Source organism: Astatotilapia calliptera, chromosome 12, assembly GCF_900246225.1.
Source record: "Astatotilapia calliptera chromosome 12, fAstCal1.2, whole genome shotgun sequence".
NCBI lineage: Eukaryota > Metazoa > Chordata > Actinopteri > Cichliformes > Cichlidae > Astatotilapia > Astatotilapia calliptera.
In genome coordinates this window covers 18,519,383-18,538,388 of record NC_039313.1, presented here as the reverse complement: position 1 = coordinate 18,538,388, position 19,006 = coordinate 18,519,383, and the positions used below count along the sequence as shown (strand labels likewise).

General features: G+C 40.2%; 2 protein-coding genes and 1 long non-coding RNA gene across 7 annotated transcripts in view; 1 reads left to right on the top strand and 2 right to left on the bottom strand.

The window, feature by feature from the left end:
- Positions 1-280: 280 nt before the first annotated feature.
- Positions 281-2,258, bottom strand: LOC113033834 (uncharacterized). The gene is made up of 2 exons (XR_003274087.1): positions 2,060-2,258; positions 281-1,848 (listed from the first exon to the last, which is right to left on the bottom strand). It is a non-coding gene; the product is annotated as an uncharacterized LOC113033834 (long non-coding RNA).
- Positions 2,259-5,167: 2,909 nt separating this feature from the next.
- On the bottom strand, positions 5,168-11,821 carry slc6a4b (solute carrier family 6 member 4b). Of its 2 annotated transcripts, XM_026188700.1 has the most exons (13): positions 11,536-11,821; positions 10,943-11,077; positions 10,630-10,849; positions 10,348-10,486; positions 10,082-10,216; positions 9,040-9,143; positions 8,069-8,196; positions 7,849-7,961; positions 7,558-7,689; positions 7,254-7,353; positions 7,038-7,138; positions 6,356-6,523; positions 5,168-6,259 (listed from the first exon to the last, which is right to left on the bottom strand). In XM_026188700.1, exons 1-13 carry the CDS (start codon positions 11,735-11,737, stop codon positions 6,179-6,181), a joined length of 1,758 nt encoding a protein of 585 aa, XP_026044485.1. In that variant the 5' UTR covers positions 11,738-11,821; the 3' UTR covers positions 5,168-6,178. The 2 variants fall into 2 exon arrangements, with proteins under 2 accessions (XP_026044485.1, XP_026044484.1); XM_026188699.1 differs by lacking the exons at positions 7,038-7,138; positions 7,254-7,353 and having other exon boundaries at positions 11,536-11,789.
- Positions 11,822-14,956: 3,135 nt separating this feature from the next.
- Positions 14,957-19,006, top strand: part of sgsm1a (small G protein signaling modulator 1a) — a 37,987-nt gene continuing 33,937 nt past the window's right edge. For all 4 annotated transcript variants that reach the window (XM_026186848.1, XM_026186847.1, XM_026186846.1 and 1 more), the window contains exons 1-2: positions 14,957-15,039; positions 15,170-15,213. In XM_026186848.1, the coding sequence (XP_026042633.1) occupies positions 15,021-15,039; positions 15,170-15,213 (63 nt within the window). In that variant the 5' untranslated portion in view covers positions 14,957-15,020. The remainder of the gene's footprint in view (positions 15,040-15,169; positions 15,214-19,006) is intronic.

Genomic DNA, 19,006 nt, shown 5'->3' with positions numbered 1-19,006 from the left:
TGTGGTGTGTGTGACCATGAATAGTTGCCTGTCTCTATGTGTGAACTCTGTGATGGACTGATGACCAGAGTGTGAGTCTTAGATAGAAAGTACTTGCATAGAAAAAGCATAGAAGTGCTTGTATGAATGAGTGAATGAGGCGAGCTGTATGAAAGTGCTTTGAGTGCGCAGAGTAACAAAGCACTAAATAAAAACCAGTCCATTTACTGTTTGATTTTATCCTGCACATCAGGTTCAGTCATGACCAGATCAAAACAAAGACAGCAATGATAACTTGCTCTCACTTTTTAATCTCAAAGTTTAATGCTTGCAGAACTTTTGCTTTTCATCAAACAAAAAATACAACCAATCACAAAATTTCCAGCTTTGAAACCCAAATAAATAACACATGGTGCTCTCTTTTTATAAAATACAGGCCCAGATTACTACTTGTGCCATTAGGTGAGCATTTTAAATCAGTTTTGTCTCATTCTATTTACAAAAGCAATTTTACATAAACTAATATGCAGTGGAGCCAAAAAGCCTTAAAAATGAATCTGAATTTCAGAATATCTACCCCCTATTTGAAAATGATAACAGCTAATAGCAAATGATTCAAGGAGTTTCTTGTGATGTGTATCATCTTAAAGTAGTTCCTGCGAGCCCGGTGTGTTGGCTCCTTAGCAGTAATAATATTCTCCAAAACCAGAAGGGTGAAGGATGTCTCTGATGAAACCAGTGGTTCTCCTTGGTCAGGGTGGAATCAACTCAGTACAAGTATCCATCTCCAGAGCACTTTGGGTTTAATGCACTGTTATCCTTCTCTCTCTCTCCGCATATACCCTTGTGCTACTGACACAAATCTCGCATTTACACACCTACCCAACCCAAGAGACCACCGCTCCTCCTCTGAGACCAGACTAGGCGTGGTTATTTCAACTGCACTTTTTATTCTTCTACTTTTTATTTAGAAATGTCCTTATCTGTGATGGAGTTGCTTTTAAGTGACAGTGAACAGCGAGGTTTAGATGGAGCAATTTCTGGAAAGTTTTAATCTGCGATCTTTGTCTAGTCATAAAATGTGATTCAGTTTCTTTTGCCACTATCACCTGAAGATGACACAGGTGATAGTGGTAAAGCAGTTTTCTGCTGGAAACATGAGGCCTAGTCTCAGATGTTTGATCTCCACTGTATCTGTGTTCACTTTAAATTATATTAATAATTGACCTGAGATCAAGATAAATTAAAGACATTAAAGATACACTGATCAGGCATAGCATTATGGCCACCTGTCTAATACTGCGTTAGTCCTTCTTTTCCTACCAAAACAGCCTTGAACCATCAAAGCATGGACTCCACTAGCCCCCCCGAAGGTGCAATTTGAGCTACTGTAGCTTGGGAAGAGCCCAAGAGACCCGCAATTCTGGAGATGTTCAGTAGAGTTGGCTATCACAAAGTGGCCCTCAAACTCACTCAAACACCTATGCTTGCACATTTTCCTGCTTCTAACACACCAAATTTGAGGACATAATGATTACTTGCACCCTAATATAGCCCACACTCACCAACAGGTGCCATGATGAAGACATAATCACTGTTATTCACCATCAGTGCTCACAAAGTTACGCCTGATCTGTGTTTATAAACTAACTGCGCACACTGGGCTTTTTGGCAGCTGCTTTTCCCTCAGTCGGTTCCCATCTGCACATGGTTACGGCAACAGAGCGGGTGTAACTTTGCAGACAGAACAGGATTGTCTCTCGGTTCATATGTCCTCCAGATTTCAGCGACGAGACAGCGGTTTGTAGACGCAGACAGCCATAATGATCATCAGCACCAGCACCACCGCCAGGACACTCCCCAGTGTGACTGTAAGGACAAAAACACAAGCACAGCCAATAAAAACAGACTAACGGGCAGACAAGCGCGACGGGTTAACTGGTTACACTGGTTTAAAGGTTTCTGTTGCAGTATATAGTTGTGGTCGCTGGAGACTAAAGAGAAATAAACACCTTGAACCTTACACCTGGATGTCGGGATCATTGAACGGCCCCTCCACAGGCCTCACATTTGTTCTCACCTAAATTCTGCTTCTGCAGGACCACATAAGCTCTCTCGGCCACCCTGTAGTCGTCGGGCTGAGCGATAACCAGCGCATTAAAGCACATTACTGCAGCTTGTGTGAGAAGATGCAGCATCTTAGCAGTGGAGGATGGAGATGGAGGATGAGGATGACAGCGAGGGGTTTCTTCTTCCGCTATAGGATCTGGGTCCTAACGCCGTTGGATTATTGTATCGTGAAACTGTCCAGAACAAGGGTGTCAAACAAAAGGCCCGGGGTCCAGAATGGGCCCGGCAAAGAATTCAGCTGGACGTCTTGGAAAAGACGAAGGAGCGCATGCATTTTGTACTTTGAATTGTTTTTAATACGTTTGAGAGCTTTTCATATTGATGAAGATCCTCCCCACAGTCTTTCCTATTCTGTTCCTTCAGTCTTTTTATCTTTCACACGTAACGTAGGTGTCTACAGCTGTGTCCCCACCAACTCCCTCGCCCTTTGTTGCCTTGTGTGTGAACATATTGTCCCAGTCTCCCCTAGGCCCTATTCCCGAAAGTGGATTAAATTAACAACTCTGAGCTTGTTTTTAAAATTTTGAGTTTGATGAACACGCTTCGTGGAATAGCCCTTTGACTGGTTACAGCTCAACTATGAGACTGAGAGATTATTCATCTCAGCCTAGTAAGCTGAGCTAACTGTAGACTCTCTCAGCAGCTCTGACACTGAAAGCTTCAGGATGGTGGAAATACAAAGTGTACAAACTCTTTTCTCTTCTCCGCAACATAAAACAGTCGTGTGGTGTCTCTCACACTCTCAGTTTCTGAAATGTCAAAGAGCAAAGAAGGCTCGTTAGAAAGGTTGAGCTCCTTGAAGTTATATTTTAATATAATTACTCTGCGTGACTGGGGTATAATCTCATCGTTTATAGACAAGTGCACACCATTGCGAACTCGTACAGCTGTTGATTACATGCTAGAAAGGCATAATGAGTGTTAAGAAATGTCAGTCACGGTGACCTGAATGAAAAATCGAAGGCTTCCTGGATACATTTATCACAACAAGACAGCATTTCATAATAGCATGAAGCCAGAAATTGTATTGTAATGGAAGGCATTTAAAATCATAAAGTTATGACCTTAAGCTTAACACAAAAATATAAAAGGACTCATCATTATCAAATCATTATTGTGTGTTTTTTAAAGCTTTTTCAGTACGATGCAAAGTGTCTTCAGATAACGGCTGACACGACTTAGCAATATAGAAACCGAATTAAATTAAATTTTAGTTTAATCAGTGGAAAGTATTTTTTAATTCAGCAGTAAATTAGATGATCAGTCAGTTGAGTTGCTTAACAGTTAGACCTCCAAGTGTCATCAGACCATCTGCTGCAGTTAGGATCACCTCAGCCATCTGTGAATATCAGGGCTAGGCAAGTGAAAGGACCCTCTGGAAGGGGATGGAATCAGAAGTAAATGAGCTGGGGAGGTCGCCGCCTGAGGAATTTGGTTATTTTGGGAGTTTTAATTCCTTTTATTGTTAATACAAGTGTTTGAAGTTTTGCATTCCTTATTCTAGTAGATTACAAGCTTTATTTCTTGTGGCATCTATGAGTGTTTGAGTCCATTTTTTTCTTATAACTCCCCAGTGATAACTTTCAGTTTTTCATCCTGTGTTTTCTTTCATGTATATAATAGTAGTTTTGATCATCGTGGTTTCCCTATCTGTTTCTCTGTGTTTATGTCTTTGTCCTGCAGTGTTCCCTCGTCTCTGACTTTATGTTCAGTCCTCATGTGTCCATGTTAACTATGTTTCCTGCCTTCGTATTTGTGAATATTCATGTATTTTTCAGCCTCCTTTGTTTACTTCCTGTTTAATTTTAAGGTTTGTTATCTTTTGTCTCCTGTGTTGATTTTGCTTCTTGTCTTTAAACAAAAACCCAACAAATAGATGGCTCAGGAGATAACACGTGTTGCCTACTAGTCAGGAGGTTGGTGGTTTAGTCCTTAGCTTCTTTAGCCTACCTGTAGGCTAAAGAAGCTAGCTTAAAATGCTTATGCTAATCGGTGGTAGAAAAGCATAATACCCAGTATCAGTCCCTTTGTTGTTGAATCTCTTACAACTGTCAGATGTATTTTGTGTCACCACTGGTTAAATCAGCAACTAGAAACTACAGCCATGTACAATGGACACCAACAAGTCAGAGAAGAGTACAGTCAAGTCTAACTGCCTGCACATGTGATGAATGAATGTTATTCCTTTATTTCTATTATTCACCCCTTGTTAGAATTATTAGCATTAACTGGAGGGTTTAACAGTGTGTTCATGCAGTAATTCTTTCCATGTATACTGTTTCTAAAGCTGTCCATATCAAGCAGGAGAGAACCACCTATTTAGCGTTGCCTCTTTTATGTGTCTCCTGTGCTTGCCTGTTCTCTACTTCAATAGCAGTCACTGACACAAAAGGGCTTTGATCTGCACGTCCATCACCCAGCAGCTCATTGGGGAATCAAATGTTTCAAAACCACTTCCCACTCTCGTATATTTTCATACCTGTCAGCCTTGACGTGATGGAGCCGTGCTCAGATAAAACTCTGAAGGGTAGCGTTAGCGGAAATTGTACATGTGTGTGTGTCTGTGTCAGTGTGAGGGCCTGAGGAGATCAGAAGGTTTAAGCTGCTCTATTCGCCCGTATGTGGATGGATTGTGGATGTTGCAAATTAGCTTGTTAATTAGAATATCTAATAGAGGTGAACAATGACAGCCAACAGCCATTACAAAGACACGAAGATCATCATGTGGAAATTACAGTTCAGGAAAAGCACAGGGTGTTTGATATAAATAGTGGAATTTAAAAATCTTATGCAGTGTTTTTCTTCCTTTTGTCACATTTAATCTGTTCTATTGAAAAGGAGTACAAACGATGCTATAATTCATTTACACACACATGTCTACAGAAACCACACCGAAGAGAACAGAAAGCACAGAACAATCATCAACCTCGGGCATCACATCGTTCCCTAATTGTAAATAAAGGATAAAGCATTTCAGATAAAGTAACACTAAAACAGAGCTACTATTTATATGCAAAACACAAACAAACAAGCAAACAAACATTTGAACAGTCTCAAATTAGAAAGTGGAAATATTGTCTGGAGAGGCACAGAATCCATAGATATCAATACAACCTTTCCAAGTTTTGCAAATACAGTATAGCATGTATTCATATTAAGGCAAGACAGGCTATCTGGAGTTAAATGAAGCTATCAGACAAAGACCAGAAAATATTCAACAGTCTCATTTAAAATAATCATGAGATTCTTTTACATATTGTATTAGTGTCTACTTTAACTGTGAAACATACACTCACAGTTATGATAAGAAGATTACACTTTTAACACGGTCTTTGTCTGAGAGTCTCACTTACCTCCACTGCAAACACTAGTAGGGAAAAAAACAACTTTTTCAACTTTTACTTCTTCAAGCTGCTGCCTTTAAAATCCTATGCAAGCACTGTATTACAGACCTACTGTCTAAATACAAAATACATCAAATACACTGTAATACACTCTTTTGTTATTTACCTCAGGTTTTGGTTGTAAATAACACGAAATGACTCACTCAACCGAGATTAACTATGATAGCCTCACTGCTGCTACAACTGCAACACTGATGATCCCACTGTTAGTAAAGCTGAGCATGCAAAGCAACAACGTACATAAAATATAGAAATGTTCCCATGCAAATATTCCCATGTTCCTTGGCATCATCTATCTTTATAAGATGAAAAGAGACCACAGATTTTACCACTTAACTTGTACAACCACAAGAAAGCAAAACGAGAAAACTCTAAACTATCCTGGTGACGCAGGTCTGAATCGCTCTCTCTCTATCGTTTCTGTTTCTCTCTCTCACACAAACACACACACACACATAGGGCAGAGATATGAGTATCTCAAATCCTCTCAAAATTAAAAATTTAGCAGCATTTACCTTTATACAGAGTGTACATACGCAGTGAGAGTTCAACACCATTAACTGGTAATCAGTCATAATGTTAGATCATGTTTAGGTTCAGCCATAAACAAACCTACAACTGTGGTTTTAATGGCAATCTAAAAGCACACAGAGATGTTTATCTCTCTATGGTACAGTGGCCATGTTGAGGTTCTCAGCGTGGATGTCTGGTATTGTCCTCTCGGGCCTCAGACACACGGCCAATCTCTGTGGAAAACAAGGGACGCGTGCAAACGAAGCAGAGGTTAGATTAGAAGAAAATGCATCAGAAACAGTTTCAGGACTTTGCACGCATCCACCGACCTGTTTGAGGGAACCAGGGGTCCACACCAGCTTGTAGACCATGTAGATTGGGACCCAAATGAAGGATGATAAGCCAACGATGTACCCGACTATGATGCTCCAGTCCGGGTACTTGTAATCAAACAGTGCGAGGGGTGGTGCTTTCAGCAGGGAGCTCACAATGATATACTGAGAAGATATGGGATACGCAGCATTTCCATATATGTTAATATATGACCTGTACTGAGTCCATTATTTAAAAATATGTAAAAGAAGTCTTATTGGTGTAGATTTCTAATTCTAAAATGTCATCAGGACAACAACCTTATAGGTGGATGCAAATAAGAGATTAGGGTATCAAACAGCATATGTCTGTGTGCATGCTAGAAAATATTTAAGGAAGCTACTTCACAAAGAGAAGAATTTAATCTACAGAGGGGGCACTGAACTGTCTGCTCTCTTCAACTTTAAAGGCCACTGCTGAAGCTGTCTTTTGATCCTGCAATGAGCTTTCTCTCATATCCTTGTCTGCTACAGCTCACTGATCTCTGAGTGGCTTAACTGGATGATGCTCATTTGACCCAAAGAACTATGTGTTAAAGTATTTACAATGAGTGAAGATAACTAAAAGATCTTGTCGTTTTTATACAGCATAACCGCTGACGTTACGACTGAACCTTTGGGTGTTCAGAGTATCTCTCACCGCCAGAAACGCGGGACTGATAGCAACCCAGCACACTTTCCAGAACAGTCCCGGGGCTTTCCCAAGCATAGCCTGAACGTCATTGCTAAATCGATGGATTCCTGAAATCAGCAAAAATAATACAATCCCTTATAGGTCACCAATTTATACTGGTGATAAAAGAAACAGAAAACTAGTCAATAGATTTCTTCTTTTTTTTCCTTTTTTTTTTTTTACCATAGAACCAGGAAACTGCAATAGCCTCAAGGAAACCCACTGCAATAATTGAGCTTCCAACTCCAAACTCCTCCAGCAGCTTCACCACGTAGGCACCACCCTGCCAGTAAGATTTTACAATCATTGATCATCAGTCAGCACTCATTTCCCCTCATTTGAGCAGCAGACAGTAGATAGCACTACTCCAATTTGCTACAATGTATCCAGAGCATTAATTATAATTGAAGGTAATTGTTTTAAAATATTGAGGCGATGCTTTTTGCTCTCTCGGGTTTGATGAGGATATAAAACACGAGTAACTTACATTGGTAAGGGTGCTCAGAGAGCCTAAAAAACAGACAACCACCAAGCACAGAACAAAAAGTTCCCGTCTGTGATAGAACTGATCTGGATATTCATCCAACACAGCAGTGATGATCGCCTCCAGCCCTCCAAACTGAAGCACACAGAGACAGCTGTTATCATTAGAAACATGTAGAGAAGTGTAAGGATGTTTGAAGTTCATGAAATAAGAAATATTGGACTGAATTTATGAATTTGAATCTGTGGTAGTAATCATCATGCACTGAATACTTCTAGGTTTCTCATCTCGTACCGTGCTGTCCAGTCCCAGTGTGATCATCATCACAAAAAAGATGATCGCGAAAAAGGTCGAGCCCATCATGTTTGCAATGGCCTCTGGGTAGGTGATGAAGAGTAGGCTCGGTCCTTAAAAGCACAGAAATGAACATGAACAGATGGGAGTGAGTATCTGTAATTATAATAGTTACAATACATTTTATTTAAAACAATGTTTTACTGTTTTGCCTGCTGACCTTTGTCTCTGGCTACATCCTCAACCTCCACTTGCCTCATCTCTGCCATGTAGCCCAGCACCGTAAAGATGACGAAGCCCGACACAAAGCTGGTCAGACAGTTTACCAAGCTGGTCACGATGGCGTCGCTGCCGAGGAGGAAGCAGCGCAGTCATTGAACTTACTTATAGAAAAACACTTTCTTAAACAACAGGTCTGTTTGCAGACGGAGGCAGAAATGACATTTTCAGCATTTCGCCTGGTTTTCTTTACAAATTTCTTAAAACTTTTTCTGAGACACTTAGCTCACACACACCCAACAAGCCGACAAGATACTGTTTGCTTATAAAGTATAGAATAAATAACTTACAATTAACAGATAATAAAGAATACATTAATTACACATGGAGAAATTAAAACTAGAATTTGCATATTTGAGTTTTTTTTAATTTATTTTTTTATTTGTTTATCAAGAGATTATGGAAACGTATATACATTGTATTGTATGCATCTTACATGACATATTTTCTCAAACATTTCTTTCCCAATCATTTTAACTTTTTCTTGTTAAACAAAAGAGAAATTAAAATACAAAAAACATATTTGAGTTTTAATTTGTATCACACTATGTTCAGCTTTTTAAAAAATTGGTTTATTTTTTTATTTTGGAAATTTATTGCTTAAAATTGTATCGTGCAATTTATCACATTTTTTTCTGAGGTAAAAGAAAATCACACCGTCGGCGCAGAAGTCTCAAAAACTCAAATAGTATCAAATAGTGTATCAAATGTGACACACTAGGCGTTACGGGGATAATGTTTCCAAAGCTTGTCGTTAAAATCAAACACAACGCTCAAAAGGAGATGTGTTTTCACTCGTGCAAGGGTTTCAGCATTTCACCCAGAGCATCAGTCTTTACTATTTAAGCCACAACCACAGTTTCAGACAATAACTCAGTGTCTCATATGTCAGCAGGCACTGAGGGATCTTACCGATAGCAGTTGTTTGTGAAAGAGTTGTAGCTTGAAAGAGCCAAGAGGACCCCGAACCCTGGGCCCAGAGAAAAGAATATCTGAGCAGCAGCGTCCACCCACACCTACAAAACACAGAGGCAAAAATGCTCTGGGATGCTGTAGATTATTATGGTATTTAAGAGTATTAAAATAAATTGTCACTGATTAAACACCATCTAATTTTTCTTGTTTTTTTTTTATTTTATTTTATTTTGCCAAGCAGAGATTGGTTGTGTCAGTGGTACAGTGGGTACACAGCTGTATGCAGGGAGATCTGAAGAGCAGCTCGCATTCGGCATTAAAAAGAAGAGGACAGCGTTGGATATCGGGGAGGGAGACAGAAAGGGAGGCTTTTGTTAATGGCAGAAAATCTAAACCAATTATGCATCTTATTATCCTGCTCTGTGGCTTATTTATGCATCTCATTTCATCTCATCCATATTCTCTTCTAACCAAAGCACTCACACATGTTTTGCAAACAACAGCAGCGAGCTAAGAAGGAAGATGAGAAGGCGCGATAGATAGAAAAGAAATACAGGCTGATTCTCAGGGGACTAGTGGGTAGAATTAAATGAATATTTGGAAGATCCAGCTGTGCTGCATGTCTGAGTGTCATCATTTTAACAAGTTAAATATGCATCGGGATTTCTCCTCAGTGTTGGTTAAAATTATCAAGAATATCAACTTATTTGAGTCATTTCACCAGGACCTGCTAAGTGTGAAAGTTCTAAGAGGTTATAAGCACTTTTTTCATATTAGCAAAAAAATGACCCTGCTATAGATAAAATGCTGCTCTAAAAAGTGGCTGCATTGATTCTTCTCACATCGGTGAAAATAAATTATTCTTTTATTTACTTAATTTTTACACATGTCAAATGAGACTACAGGTAACTGAAAACGTATTCTCGTAGAACAAGGGTTTTATGGATCGTTTAAATTAACAGCATTTGTTTGTTTGTTTTTAACTTTAAATAATTATATAATTTATAACAAACCAGCTGGTCCCCCAGCTTCAACTCACACTGGTCTCCAGCAGCTTTCCCCACTGTGGTTTGAGATAAAACACCACACCTCTCCAGGCTCCTGGCAGAGTGGCGCCTCGAATGAGCAGGATAAAAAGCACAATATAGGGCAATGTGGCGGTCACCCACACTACCTGGTGCAGAGGAAGGCGATATATCAGAGTTGGAAACAAAGGTGTAAGAGAACCAGAAATCTAAGATAAAATCTGTGATTCAAGCAAAGAACATCCATTGTTGTGGCAGTAAAGCGACAGCAAAAAACTACCTTCCCTGAAGTCTTCACGCCCTTCCACAGGCTGAAGTACACTATGGTGAAAATGAGAAAAAGGCAAAGCATCAGCTGCCAGCGAACCCCACCAACATCTCTCAGCCCAGATGACTTGTGGATCTCAAGAACATTCCTCCTGTTGAAACAAAACATGGAACATCACGTTTTCAGCAACAAGATCATATTTCCCAAACAAAACCACCAGCTTGACTGTGTCAAGGATTCCCGCACAGCCGTGTACCTATGTGGTTTTTGCTACTCACACTTACATGCACTTACGTGTAAAATTCCTCTGCCGGAGACCTGGAGGCATTTGTCCAGGTGATGTTGTCCATGCCAAAATAGTTGGTGCAGTCGGGGGTGTTCCACACATTGTCGCAGTTAGTCCAAGGCAGGATGCTGGAGAACGAGGAATAGAAGTAGAAGAGGGCCCAGGCGATGATGGTGTTGTAGTAGAAGGACACATACAGAGCGATGATGCAGATGGCGTATCCTATACCTGAAACACACCAGGAAATGAAAAGAGCTTTGTAGCTGCAAATAAAAAATGTGTTTTGTCCGCACATGATCTGTCGAGCAGCTCAGGCCTCACCTTTGAAAATGGGACAGATGTGTTTCCATATTGATATGGCTCCAGTTCTGTGAAACTGTCCCAGTGCCAGCTCCATGTAGAAGAGCGGAACACCACCAAAGATGGCCATCAAAATGTAGGGAATAAGGAAAGCACCTGCATGGAGAGATGACATCTGAGGACATTTGTAAATGACAAAAACACTAACTTAAACCTGATTTTGGTTCCCATCCCAGCTTAAAGAGTGAATCTGCATGATTTAAGTGAAACTGACCCACTTGTTAGAGCAGGCAAAGAAAGAATTGTCCACATAGTCCTGTGATTCTTTTCCTAGTTTTTGTCCCCTGACCTAAAAATCTTATCTTAATATGAACTTGTTAAGCTCTTTTATTTTTTGAAATTATAAACAAAGACCAAATGCATTTCAAAGACTTTTTAATTGAGTTTCTAACGGATGGATGCTCTCTTCAGCACCATGGACAGTTTCTGCTGTCATCTTTTTCGAGCAGAAACTGTGAGATCAAAATCATTTGAGGACAGAACAAGTTTTACAAACAAAGTCCGCACATCCTAACTTATAGATCGACCTGCTTTTAAACCTTTAGCCTACTTACCGCCACCGTTTTGATAACATATGTACGGAAACCTCCAAACATTCCCAAGGTCCACAGCAAAGCCAATCACAGACAGGAGAAAATCCATCTTTTTGCTCCATTTGTCTCGGGACTCCGTCTGCGTGATGACCGGCACCGGGACCGCGTTGTTGGTGCTATAGCCGGGGTTCGGGGAGCTGTGGTGGGTCAGACTGCCGGCCATGACCGCTGAGTCCTGTCGGGGCACCGGACTGTGAAAAGTCAGGCAGAGGAACAGCTCCTCAGAGAGGAGGATGCTTCTCCTGTGATGATGACAGGGTCGAGTGGGAGGAGTTGTTGGTGCTACACTTGGGGATACCTGTCAGTAGAAATCATACCCTCACTTTTTAACCGTCTTTCAACTAAAACGTCCAGGATGATTTACAGACTCTAAAGCGACGATGCTAGAGTTGATCAATGCGATAACTCACTTTAAAGGCGAGAGGCCTGTTTTTGAACACGGTTGAATTTCACCAGCAGCAAAGACTGATGGGATTGCAGCTTTACTCACATTTTTTTAAAACTCCTTTCCCCTGAACGCATCATGATGTGCAGTAAAGTGAATGTTGAAGTTTCGCTGTGTAAGTCATCTCTTGCACGTCACACCATCGAAATTCAAAACTCTGCAACCTCATATTTTCTCTTTTTATCAATATGAATTAGAATTTGTTGCCGCCTGAAACTCAAACTTTAGAATATAAAGACTGAATTTGGATGAATTGGTACATTATGATCCTCATTTTCTGGGGATATCAGTGTCTTTATTTTTGCAAAAAAAGGCCAAGGAAAATTGATTTCAACATCTTATACCTGAAACATGAGTGAAAGATTAAATCAAACAACAGGCTTCTGACACAGTGTAACAGTAATTTTAACTAGTGTGCAATCGGTCAGTTTGAACTTCCACAGATTTAATACAGAAAGCCATAAACGGCACCTTGGACCATCTTGGTTTGCTGGTCCTGTGGCATCATATAGTTTGGTGAAGACAGCAAAATAGAATCACAGTAGCTTAACTGCACTGATTAGGGAAACCTAATAAAATGAATTTGTAATCAAATCTACCGCTTTTAGCACTGAGTAGTTTGAAAAGGCTACTAACTGGATAGTCAGAGAGCCATGGTCATGTAGGTCTGTGAGCGGAGAGAGTGCATCAAATGAAGTTACTTTGGGAAATGGATATGACACAGGATAGGACAGGAGACATCCAGTAATATCATAAAATTGTCACTTAAGAACCAAGTTGCAGCCGCACTGTCTGGCCTGGTGTCACATGGTTTACTGCCCAGCTTCCCCACCTGAAGCTGGGGCAACGTGCTGTGCAGAAGGATTGTTTAATAACTGTTGTTTTGGCCCTTTCCTGCTAAATGGACATCAAAGGAGAAGCAAAGAAGAATATAGATTATTTCCCCTTCAAGTTAGCACCTCTCCGGGTAATAGACAGAGAGGGAGAGGCAGAGAAAGTTATAATACAAGTGATAATATTATTGTCAGAGCTAGGATGGAGAAAAGCTGGGAGGGAAAGGCTGTGGTTATCCAGCCGAGGTGTAGGGGCCCCTGAGGGCCAATAACATAGCAACAAACCATACATTACTGGCCTTCTCAGACATACAAACCTGTCAATCTGCATTGGCATACATGTGCAGAAGAGCATCAGACTGACAGGAGCCTCCCTCACATGCCCTGGTGTCTGTTAGAGCACGTCGACTCTAATCACGCATCGACATGTGCATGTTGGCTTCTGCCAGAGGCTCTGCTGACAGGCAAAGAGGCCTGTATGACACAGCATTGTTATTTCTAAAGCTGGTGTTGGTGTGGTTTAAAAATCCTTTGAGTTGTTGTCATTTAGAAAATAACAAAGTCCCTAAATTTAACCTTTTTCATCTGTTTTGTATATTTATATCAAAATGTATTTAAATCAAGTTTTACTGCAACCCCTGTTATTTGTTATTTGATCTGTCCACTTGCACCTTGTTGTGATTCATAGGAACCTGTCCATTTTTTTAAATACATTTTTCTTCCTATACAGAACAGCATTACGCTAAAAGGCTGCAAATAAATGTGGAGTGTTGATGTTTGTGTGCGTTGAGCTGTGGTCTAAAGACAAACATTGCTAATTAGGCAGAGGATAGCTGGTGAGGAGTTTGGTGTGCTGTGCCGTTTACTCAGGCAGAAGTCCTGTTATGACACTTAACACGACATCCTATTACCTCACATTAACTAAAGGTGTGAGTCACCCCAGCCGGGGAATCCTGGGTTAAAGAGGATGCTTGTGAGGAAAAACAACGTGGGGGGAGAAAGGGGCCCAACCCTGCATCCCTCAGTCCCCTCAGTCTGTCATCTTGTGTTATCACTCCATCCTTTCACCACCTGATTCACCTGACAGCTCAGTCCTCCAGGCGTGGCTGGACTCATGGCCTTAAGATCTCCCACTCTATAGTTCACTCAAGTCTACTGTGGTTCTCCAACTCACATTGCAGGTTTCTCTAATGTGTTCTGAGTTGGATGCTATGAGAAAAAAATAAAGTAAGTGCAAAATTTAAATAAAAGGTGAAAAATGGTGATCCACGTGGACCTGCTGGTTATTTTTCTTCTAATCACTGGGTATAAATATATATTACACAGTTGCCATCTTCTGGACAGTGTGAGTTATAACTCTTTGTGGGGATTTTCTGTTGCAGAATGACGCGGTTTTTCAAGCTTTTTTTATTTTTAATTTTACAGAAAAATAATGAAGAGTCATATCTGGTTTGACATGCAGTAGAGTGTTACAGTAGAACAGATGAGGGGAAGAATGGATCTTCATATATATTTTATTTTATTTCTTTTTATTCTCTTTTGCGCCTTTTGTTTTTATTTTATTCATTAATTTAGTTAGTTATTTACTTATTATTTTAGTAGTTACGGTTAATCAATGAATTTTATTTTTTTATTTGTTTATTATGTTAATAACTGATTTTTATATAATAATTTTACCCAGAATTTAATTTAATTTTAGTTTTGTTTTGTTTGGCATCTTAATTTAACCGTTCTTCTACATTTTGACCACAAGATGGCGTAAGGACAAAAGATTTCCCCATCTGATAAATTTACGCAAAAACGAAGCTCTGATGTGTTTTAGTCATGTTTTAATTTCAGTAATAGATTTCATCCAAAATCTCAGTTAAACCAAATTATTTTTACTATCCTTGAGTCAGATTGTCGCTAAGATTTCTTGTAACTAAAGAGCGTTTGTAATACGTTGTATCCATACGGATTGTATCCGTAAATAATATAGTCCACTCCGATTTTAAGGCTAGAAAGCTGTCTTTCGGTGAACATTTATTTCTCTCCCCTGGTTCTGACCCGTTCCCGGAGGGAGCGCAGCGTGTCTTTAAGAGGCGTGTGCTCGGAGGAGGTGGAGTCGTGATCCACATTGTACAAGCAGCTGATGGGAGGGTGCTGCGTTCAGACAGGAGACAGGATCCATGGCAACAATCATGGCAGGTGGGAGCAAAAGAACATTTTAATTTAAATTTATTTAAGTAACATTTGGCTCTGTTTGGGAACGCGGAGAAAGTTGAGTCGTGTCAGAAAGTAAAGATGCGCTGTTTGGTTTATTTTATTTGTGTTTCAGAGGCAGAGACCCGTCAGCGGCTGCTGCGCACCGTCAAAAAGGAGGTGGGTGTTTTCAGCTCAGCAGTTATCGAGTCGGAAAAACAAACATGTTGGTTCGTATGAAGCTCTGCAGTTCAGCCTGTGCTCGAAGAGGCTTGCCAGGTGATCCCTAACAAACACTGGCTGGCACCGTGTCAGCTGTTTCCTGGTGATGATTACAGATGTGTGCCTGTGGTGCTCATCTGTACCTCAGCCAGAAAAACACCAGGAAACAAGCTGATAGTAAGGGAGAAAAAGTAGAATACTAATAATAGTTATTAAAGTCCAGTAACAGTTTATGGTTGGTTAATTTGTTAAGGTCTGTTCTCAGCATGAATGATGTAGTGCTGCACCTCACTTATTATTTGGGTGGAGAAGCAGCACGAAGGAAGCAGACTGTCTTTAGCCAGTGTTTGTTGTGTTTATGGCACAGCAAACTATCAGCCTTCTGCCAAACCATTTGGTGATTCTAGACTCAAACTGTGTGTGTGTGTGTGTGTGTGTGTGTGTGTGTGTGTGTGTGTGTGTGTGTGTGTGTAATGAGTTTTGTGTATATGAAAGCTTCCATACATGTCACTGACATGATAATGACTGTTTAGACTGTTACATAAAGCCTGTGTTAATGAGGCTGGTGCGGGGATGCAAAGCTCGACCTGCAGGAGCATCTGTTTGGAGGAAGGTGTTATTAGATTAGCTAATGTTTTTATGGTTCATAGTGTTAAGCCCTTTGTTCCACAAAATGAATGCCTTAGTAAGGTTATAGAGTTTCATTAGATTATGATGAACGGTCGAGGTGATTGTGCCACCAACACTCCCCTATACAGTCTTGAAGATAAGCAGGCACACTACATTCAGCTCAGTAAGTATTAAAGTAAACTGCAGGTGAAATTCTAAAGTCCGAGAGCCAAATGTCCTACATGTCACCAGTCATGGAGGGGAATGGTTGAAAATAGATAGTATCTATTGGCATGTTGGCTAAACCTTTGCCTTGATGGTGGAAGCATGATGGAAGTGAACATGTTGTGAGATGTCCAAACTGATGGGCCGTGCCTTTGTGAAGAGCCTCCTTTCATATAGATGCTGAAGGTAAACAAGAGTGGCACCATTTTTTCCCCCACTTTGCTCCTTTTTTTAAAACATGTATTAAATCTCAGCAGCTTCCTTAAAGTAATAACACCCTTTCTTTCACACATAGCAACCTTATTTAAATCAGCAGCAAGCTTCTGGGGTCGTAATTGCGTCCACCCAAACATGGGACTGGCAGGAAACTAAAACTCCCCAACAGGAAGTTGATTTATCATAACAGAGACACGTTGAAATATTCACAGTAGAGCGATAACATTCTGACAGCTGAAATCTAAAACGAAAGCACATCCAGTGTATTGGAGATAGATGACAGGTGCATGTCTGTTAGCAGACTGCTGTGTGTTACCTTATTGTGTTTCCATTGTCCTGTAGTGGTGTATACTTTACAGTTAAGCGTTTTTGTTGCCCTTTGTTTGTACAGGGTAGGTTTTCTCAGTGTCATCCACGCCTTTCTAATATAACCCAAACCCTCCGAGTCTTGTTGGTTTTGGTCTCTAAAAGAATATTCAGATGAAGAGGGACAGTAACAGCTGTTTGATTGTTGCATGGAGACATTTTCAACCTTCATTTGATAAAAGTGTTTATGTTTTTTTTTTTAACTTTCCTCTCTAATTACCTCATGCTCTACTGGGCTTTATTCCTTTAAATCATCACATCCTGAATGTTGTGAAAGGAAGAGTGTAGAGGCGGTGGCCTGATTTGTTTTCCTCTGCTTCTCCAGTGTTTATCTGTGGAGAGCAGACCCTTCCCATGATTAAATATGCTCTCTGTGTGCATAAGGCCTCTCAAAGATTCTTTCACTGGGGCTCTTTGTTAGCGTAGCAGCGACTTTATTCTCAGACAGCTTTTTAATGAAGATCAGCATTTTTAATGATGTAAGAATCTGAAAAGAAAAAAGAAGAGTGGAAAGTGTTACTTTCTTTTTTTTACCATATTCGATCAGGATACACACTGAGCTGATGGGCAAACAAATGACACATACAATTTACATTCTTTAAAACATTTTCATAATTAAAAAAGCATCACTGATCCTGGCAGTGATCGGAAGCTTGTAAAGGAGGTCCTTTTAAAATCTTTGACATCTGAGGTTCTCTGTGCCGATGAATGTCTAAGAGTGTGGCAAGTGATTTAAAAAGATATCTGAATTATTTGCAAGGAAAACTATTAGATGTTAAACATTTCACTTTGCCCTCCAGCAAATTTAGCCCACAGGCAGGACATTAGATGCAAAAAGAAGCCTCAGAAACCCAAAATGTCTTTGCATGACGTGCTGACAGTCTTACAGAGCCTGGTGTCAAACTCCATAGATCTACAATCAGAGCAATCAGAAATGTAGCCTGTGTGGAATTTTGTCAGGAAAAGCCTTTGCTGTCCAAAAATAGCATCAAAGCTAAGCTACTGTTTTACAAAGCAACCAAAGACCAGATCATTAGGAACGGAAATATATACACATACGTATGTTTGGCCACAATATCAATAATGTAATGTGTTGTACTTATGTAGCGCTTTTCTAGTTTCACCCACCATTCAAACCACTTAAAGCACTTTATCTAGATCACAGCCAAAAGCCATTTAGAATCACCAGTTAACCCAACATGCTTGTTTCTGGATGGAGGGAGGAAGCCCAAGTACCCAGCAGATATGTTTGGTTCACAACAAAAACATCTTTTAGGAGAAGGTCCTCATTCCAACTTTGATTGGAAATGGAAATGTTATAGTTTGGGTTTGTTTCATGCAGCCTACAGTCATTTAGTCAACTATGAATTCAGCGTCATATCACAGAGTTCTGGGTCAGTCTATCCAAAAACTGAACCTGAGCCAGAAATGGAGCTTTCAGCAGGATAAAGATTCTGGTCCCAATAGAAATCCACTAAGGAATGTCTCAATCAGGAGAAACTGATGGCTTTAGAGGAGTCTAATAAAAGCTAAATTGAGACATCCTTCAACATTTTTCAGCTGAAGAGTGGCCAAAATCAGAGATAGTGGAAACTTATTCAGAGGTTTTTAGGGTTTTTCTTTTTTTGCTACATCTATTAAATCTGTTGATAACATTTTTGAAAAAGCTGTATCTACTTCTTCAGTCCCTGAAAGGAAAGATAGACGTTGTTGTTGTTGTCTGTGCCATTTTCACATCAGTTTATGGTTTTTATTACTCAGTGTGGGCCGTGCCATATGGTGACTCTATGCTGTGTGTTCTCACACTCTCCTTGCCCAGCTGGTTTTGTGCCATCAGTCTGCTCAAATATACCTGGATGTGGGCCATTATCCAGAGAGCGCAGGATGTCTGTGACAGCTGAATTGCCTTCTGGTGCAAAATTGTTTTAAATAAGAAATCTTATTTGCCTCAGCTTTGATACAGAGCCCCACTCTGTCTGGCTGCATTTCACTCTGATCGTGCTGCTCCCTCCGCCTTCTTGAAAATCACGTGTGCACGTGCACATGCACACAAACAGAAATACACACCTGTGTTTGCTAAAGGAGAGAAGGGGCAATAGAGAGAGGGAGAGAAACTGAAGAGCTGTGTCATTTAGTTTCCTGTTTAATTTTTTACTGTTGGGTCTTGAGTTCCTCCTGTCTATAAACGAGATTGCACAAAAACTACCAAGCGGAATTTCATAAAACTAGGTGGAGAGGTAGAGCGCGGTCAAGGGAAGAATCTAGTAAATATTTATGCACATCCGGAGTACTTTCTTTGAAATTGCTAAATAGAGCTTTGGCCTTGGCTTAATTA

What these genes read in the sequence shown, in the direction of transcription:
- slc6a4b (XM_026188700.1), bottom strand. Translation starts at nt 11,737, where the DNA reads ATGGCCGGCAGTCTGACCCACCACAGCTCCCCGAACCCCGGCTATAGC. An exon ending in TTCACAAACAACTGCTATCG is followed by an intron (nt 8,197 to 9,039) that starts GTAAGATCCCTC and finishes CCTCCTCGGCAG; the next exon opens with CGACGCCATCGTGACCAGCT. An exon ending in TCAGTCCCGCGTTTCTGGCG is followed by an intron (nt 6,524 to 7,037) that starts GTGAGAGATACT and finishes ATATCTTCTCAG; the next exon opens with TATATCATTGTGAGCTCCCT.